Genomic DNA, 6,269 nt, shown 5'->3' on the forward strand with positions numbered 1-6,269 from the left:
GGGCATTACTATAACTGAACGGGGTTTTCACTGACATCCCCGACCCACAGATCAGGAGGTCAAGAGCCAGTGGGACACAGTGACCATCCTCGAGTCACCTGGGAAAGTGGTGTGTGACTGCACCACGAATGAAGGGAGTTCTCATCATACCACAGTAAGGGATTTGCCAACACTAAACTCATCGTTCACCTGAACATTGGCTGCAATTTTAACAGCTTAAGCAAAAGGTCCGGATTCGTAAGTGCTGGCATCACTGACATAGAGGATGAGGCCCCTCTTGGAAGAGAGAGACAGGCATCTGAAATAACCCAGATGTGGTCCTAACAGCATGGGGCTGGAGGCCGCAGACAGCTCAGATCCAAGAAGACTGTGAAGTTGCTGCAAGCGTCTGAGAACCCATGTCGACCATGTTTTTACATATATGTACGATTTTAAAAATGTTTATAGACATTACTGAAATAAATTGCAAAAACATATCTTAGGTGTGAAAAAATTCAGATTAGCTAGGGAACACTGTATGTATATTTTCTTTTAATGGAGATTTAGAATCACATTATCACTTGGGTCTTCACAATAATTTGGCATTAAAAAGGGATTTTTGACTGCTAGGACATATGCTAGAAGTAGCCTGACGTAGGGAAATTCAAACCCTCTGGCATTTCAGAAAATAAACAATAAATGTCATTAAACTTGTATCTAAAGAAAATTACGCTGAAGTTCTAAACGATTAAATTTCTCCTTTGATAATCAAGAATGAAAATACTGCAGAATTCAACCTCAGATCTTTTAATAGAGGAAACTTATTCGCTATGTACAGGGTTCTCTAAAGAATGTAGGCCGGTCACCAGCGAGGAGACCCAAACAACGCCAAGACCCAAGGGCTGCTCGACTAAACGTTGACCGTCTTGGCCGGCTTCACATCCTCGATTTCGGCAGACAGCCAGCGGTATGTGCGGTGACGCCGCAGCACCTCGATGGCCTTGAGCTCCAGCGGGGTTGCCTGAACGCCAAGGTCTTCTAAGCTGGGCAGGTGAGGCAATGTCTTGTCTGTGATGTGAATCTTTGAGAGAACAGAGACCACAGAGAAGGCTGAAAACTGGCCACCAACTCCAAGTGCCAACAAAGCCAACATCTAAACACTCGAGCTGGCCTGAGTCCCATTGCAGTCACTTAGCTGCTTTCAAAGAGCATGTGGCAATTTTGATTCATGCAACTCGCTAAAAGTAGAACACAGAAAGAGGGCTTAAGAGGGGAGGAAAAGGCAAGATCACCAAATATCAGCTCAATGTCCCCAGCAGTAGCCATGAGCACGAGACATTGGCACGAGATGAGCCGATCTACACACAGGCTTAAAAAGGAGTAGATTTGAAGCGGGAAGCCCATGTCTTCGCCTTTGCCAGGGAGGCTGAGCAGGAAGGGGCAGGAATAAAACTGGGACTAGAGCACAGATTCTCTGACTCAGTTCTGACTTCTGAAATTAAGAGATAAGGTCAAATCTGTTCCTTATCCATTGAAAAACAGCCCAATAACCTTGTTTGCTCCAACTACACTCAATTGGTAGACTCATGCTCATCACAGAGCTAGAAAACAGACTGTTCCTAAGGACTCTTTGCTCGTCTCCTCCACAGTTTAGCTTCTAGGCCACATTCAGAGGACAACTTGGCTCCTTCTTGCCAATACACAGTCCATAAGTTTTCAAAGGTAGAGATGGAATACAGTATTTGGTATAGCGTCATTTTTTTACATCTTCGTATTACTTGGCATTCTCCCTAGAAGAAGCACAAGCACACACATGTGAGATGAGGTCTGAGAGGTGACACTGGATTTGGTGACAAGGAGATCAGGGGTGACCTTTGATGGGGGGAGAGATGGGACTAAAAGCCTGATTGACGTAGTTAAAGATGAAGAAACTGTCTAATGGCAGGGATCAACAGCTCTTTTGAGGAGTTAGGATGCGAAGGAACACAAACAGGAAAGTGGCCGGAAGAGACACACACGAGAGAGGACTTAGTTTTACTTTAAAAAGGCATGGGGAGACACCAGGCATGCTTTCGTGCTGATGGGAAGAATCCAGTGGGGAAAATACTGATAATGTCAGGCAGAAGGCGAAGCCAGGAGCAGGATGAGAGCGGGTGAGTGTCAGTGCTTGGTCGAGGGGCTGACCTCCCCGCAGAAACAGCAGACAAGAGCACGGGAATAATCCAAGCAAGCAAACAGAAATACATCCTAACTTCCCTGTCCCTGCAGCTCTCTGCCAGCACCTACCCTGGCGGATGTTTACCACACGCCTTACCCGCTCCACTTTATCCCTCGTTGTCCAGGGCTCAAACGGGCTTATTTCAAACAATCTTGCTATCCATCTGGAAAAAGGAATGTATAGCACATGTGATAGGAGCCTCTCTGCCCAATATTTAAGCAAACCTACAAGGAAGAAAGGCTGCTATAGAAGCAGAAACTGACTGAATTTTTTAAATTTGGAAAATATAGTTTATGTAAAAAGTAAATTAGAGAGAGAGAGAAGAGATTCACCTCCTCAAGGTAGGGGAGGCAGCCAAGGCAAGGAAACGTGACAACCATGGCCTAGCAAAGCAATATCCAAATTTTTTTTTTAAGAAAAGAACTAATATCCCAGCTCCATGACCTGTGAAGCCACCTCTGCATTATAGTGCCTATTTGCTAATGCCACCCAGATGACAGCTGTAATTCGTGGTACACCTTGTCCTCTACAGAGATGACAGATCTTAACACAAAATGAAATAAACCAAACAAACAACAGGGCAAACAAAAAAGATCCAACATTCAATAAAATTCTATCTAATCTAAGCCTTGGACATCCAAATACACTCCTGTTAGGATGTGGAAGAAGCCAAGTGGTATGCAAAATACAAAATGCAATCCCCTAAAGCTGGGGCCTCTGGAAACCAAAACATCCAAAAGTTAAAAAGAAGCCTAAGACCTATGATTCAAATCAGGAGTAGAATATATAAAACCCAGGACAGGAGGGGCTGTCTACCTTGATTACTGCCATTTCTTCACTGTCAGTGAAAACGGAGGGTGCTCCTGACATGTCCTCTGAGTTCCATCATGAGTATCCTGAGGGCAGTGGGTTTTAAACTAGTATCTGAGGGACCCCAGGAACTCCTTGGAGGCCTGGTGAGAATGGAGGCTGGGGCTGGGAGACCATGCTCTGCTGAGAATCACTCATCACTACCAGTAGATCAGCTCTGCTTTTACCTTATTACTCAGTGGGCCTTGGTAAAGATTCAGAAACACAGGGTTCCACAGCTTTCCAAATCTTGAAAAGCATCATTCCAATGGATAGTATTTATAAACAAAAAAGGAAGCCGGTCAAATTTCTCCAGCAACATATAAAGCCTCCGATTCCAGCCGTTAGCAGAAAAAGGTAATGTGGGGGGCTAACATAGCTTAATAAAAACACTCCTTACTACTCCACGCGCTGTACTCTCTGGTTCAACAACAACAGATCGTTTCTGGTCTCCGGTATCCTCAGTGGGTCATGCCAACTCCATCTAGAACTCAGTTTCACGAACAACCATGACAGCGAGCCACTGCACTCTGGCTTACACAACCTCCACTGCACTGAAGCTGTGGTCACAAACGTCTTTACTGGTCGGTCCTTTGTCTTCTCGGACTTTTGAGTAAGACTTCATTCCAACCACGTCAATCGAGTGCCTCCTGCGTGCCAGGCACTGTTCTAGGTGCTGAAGCTACAAGGGCACAAAACTGCAATGCCCCCCTCCTTCAGACATCCACTCCTTCCTTAAAACACATCCTTCCCTTTGGCATCCAGACTTCCGTCCACTGAAATGTCTCACCACTCCTTACTTTGGCCTCCCAGATCTGTTTCTTACTCTGCAGGTCCTTTCAGTAGAGGAATTCCTCCCCCTCCTGAGGCCCTGCTCTTCCACTCAGCCTACACATTCTCCCCGCCCACTTTAGAGATCAGTACAGGTATATAGTGAGACGAGGAAAACAGCCTAAGAAGAAGAACAAACAATCTTAGGAAACATCGTCATCACGCTGCATTCTAACTTTCCCTGTTTGTCTGATGCGTGAGCGTCTCCCTGACCGGACCCCTCAGGTGTGGCATGGTAAAGCTAAGATTCCAAACCCACAAAGGGAAGAAGTGAATCAAGCAGCAGGGAAAGAAGGGAAGACAGCCACAAGCCGAGTCTGAATTCGCCTGGCTCCTTCCCCAACTACACGACCAGACTGACTTAATCCAAGAGAGGCCTTTTCCCACTTTTGGGCGAGTGACGTGACATAGGAGGAGACTTGCCGTCTCTCACGCAATCTGCCCAGCAGGACGCATCTCCAGATTTCGCCAGCGGTTGTCGGAGCTTCTGGTCAGTCGCAGATTTCACCTCCCAACACACGTTGTCTTCTTGTCCCCATGAATCTACTTCCGATTCTTGCCAAGGCGATATCATGACACAAAAGCAGCACTGCACTTACCGATAGGCAAAACGTGGCAAGGGGTACGGGAGGAAGGGCCTGTGAGCCACAGCAAAGATGTACTGCACCAGGTCAAAGAGGAGGTACCGGTTTGGCCTAGGAAGAGAAAACAGACCATTCGTTAACTTGTTTGCTCCTCACAAATTTGCCTTTTTTAAAAAATAACATTTTCTCATCCAAAGAAAACATATACACACTGTAGCAATTATACATTAGCACACAAAAAAGCACTCATAATCCCATAATGAAAGATAAAGTTAATGAATACGATACATAGCTTTTTCATCCCTCACACACACACATCATTTTTGCTTTTATAAATATAAGACTGCACAATCCATCCTACTCTGTAGTGTCTTCTTCATTTAACACAACTTCATAACCATCATTCCATGTCATTAAATATTCTCTGTCACATTTAAAGACCGCACCTACAGCCGTTGCATGTAATCATAATTATTTTGCCAATTCCTAGTTTTGAAATATTTAGGCTATTCAAAATCTTTCTCCTTTATAAAACAATGCTTTAATGGACATTTTTTGCAGTAAATATGGGCACTTATCCATGATTATGTATTCAGAATAATTTCTACAGTAGTGGAACTACGTCAAAGCACATATTTTAAGGCTTTTAATGACTAATCCTAAACTGCTTTCCAAAATGGTATATCTGTTTATATACAATGTTAGTAAGACTGCCCCCTCCACCAAAAGTGAGTTTAGTCATAAAAACTAAACACATTTTGCCAATCTGCTACATAAAAAAACCTAGTAATTAAAACATGAGGTTTTACTATTTACTATTTCTTTGAAAAACATTTTATTGTTTGTATTTTGCCTTTTGTTTGTGGTGTTTTGCAATCTAAAAGTTTAAACATTCATTTTCATCAAAACTCCTCATTTATTTTCTTTTATAGCTTGGTTTCATATTTAGAAAACCCTCTATAGTAGTGTCCTAAGATTCTATATATTTTGTCTAACATTTTCCTTCTGTGACAGATTTTTGTATGTGATGTAAGGTGAAGATGGAACTACATTTTGCCCAAGATGTAAGTCAGCTGCTTCAATACCATTTGTTGAATCATTTACTGGATCAACTCTTTCCCTATAGAGAGAAATGTCACCCTTATCACACACTATATTTTTACATACAATAGGATTGTTTCTGGATTTTTTCTTCTTTTCAAGTATTTAAAAAGTTTTGTACCAATATAACCTGGCTTTAATCACTATTGCTTGTCATACACATTAATATTTCTTCATTCATTTTCCTAATCCCTTTTGCCTCAGAAAATCTATAATAGCTAAGAATTGGATAAAGGTGATTCAGTGAGAATCTCATCATCCTGCCATATTTTATCAAAAAACGTGAAAATGTCAGCTAGGGGATATAACAAAGTCCTTAAACAGATTTCTTAAAAGTCCAGAAGGATTTGTAAGGATCATTACAGGGCATAAAACACATGCTGTACCAAGAACAAGATGAATTTTTATGATGACAAACAAAATTGATATGAGTAAAATAACTAGATGGACTATGTTTCCTCTTCAGCTGTTCTAAAGCGTTTAGTGTTCCATTAAGAGACTGAAAGAAAAGTTTACATGCCCTTGTTCATAGAGAAAGGTATGTTGAAGACTGTGTCCTTCCTGGCTCAGACTTAACAGCTCAGCACTATGGTCATTCCTCGGAAAATATCCTCAGCAAAACCTTGTCTCCCAGCCCGGTCTCCACTACCTTTGCCCAGCAAAGCCCCTACTCTGGCTAACCCACATATCTGCCTTCTCTGGACCTG

The 6,269-nt window shown here is 42.8% G+C and overlaps 1 protein-coding gene across 1 annotated transcript in view; it reads right to left on the reverse strand.

The window, feature by feature from the left end:
- Positions 1 to 516: 516 nt before the first annotated feature.
- The window catches only part of LOC103275551 (NADH dehydrogenase [ubiquinone] 1 alpha subcomplex subunit 9, mitochondrial), a 43,273-nt gene continuing 37,520 nt past the window's right edge, over positions 517 to 6,269 (reverse strand). The window contains exons 10-12 of the mRNA XM_021706406.1: positions 4,477 to 4,572; positions 2,294 to 2,360; positions 517 to 1,060 (exon numbers count right to left, since the gene is read on the reverse strand). Of these exons, the coding sequence (XP_021562081.1) occupies positions 890 to 1,060; positions 2,294 to 2,360; positions 4,477 to 4,572 (334 nt within the window). The 3' untranslated portion in view covers positions 517 to 889. The remainder of the gene's footprint in view (positions 1,061 to 2,293; positions 2,361 to 4,476; positions 4,573 to 6,269) is intronic.

The sequence above is a fragment of the Carlito syrichta genome, unplaced genomic scaffold (genome assembly GCF_000164805.1).
Source record: "Carlito syrichta isolate Samal-C Ts95f unplaced genomic scaffold, Tarsius_syrichta-2.0.1 Scaffold315540, whole genome shotgun sequence".
NCBI classification, from domain to species: domain Eukaryota; kingdom Metazoa; phylum Chordata; class Mammalia; order Primates; family Tarsiidae; genus Carlito; species Carlito syrichta.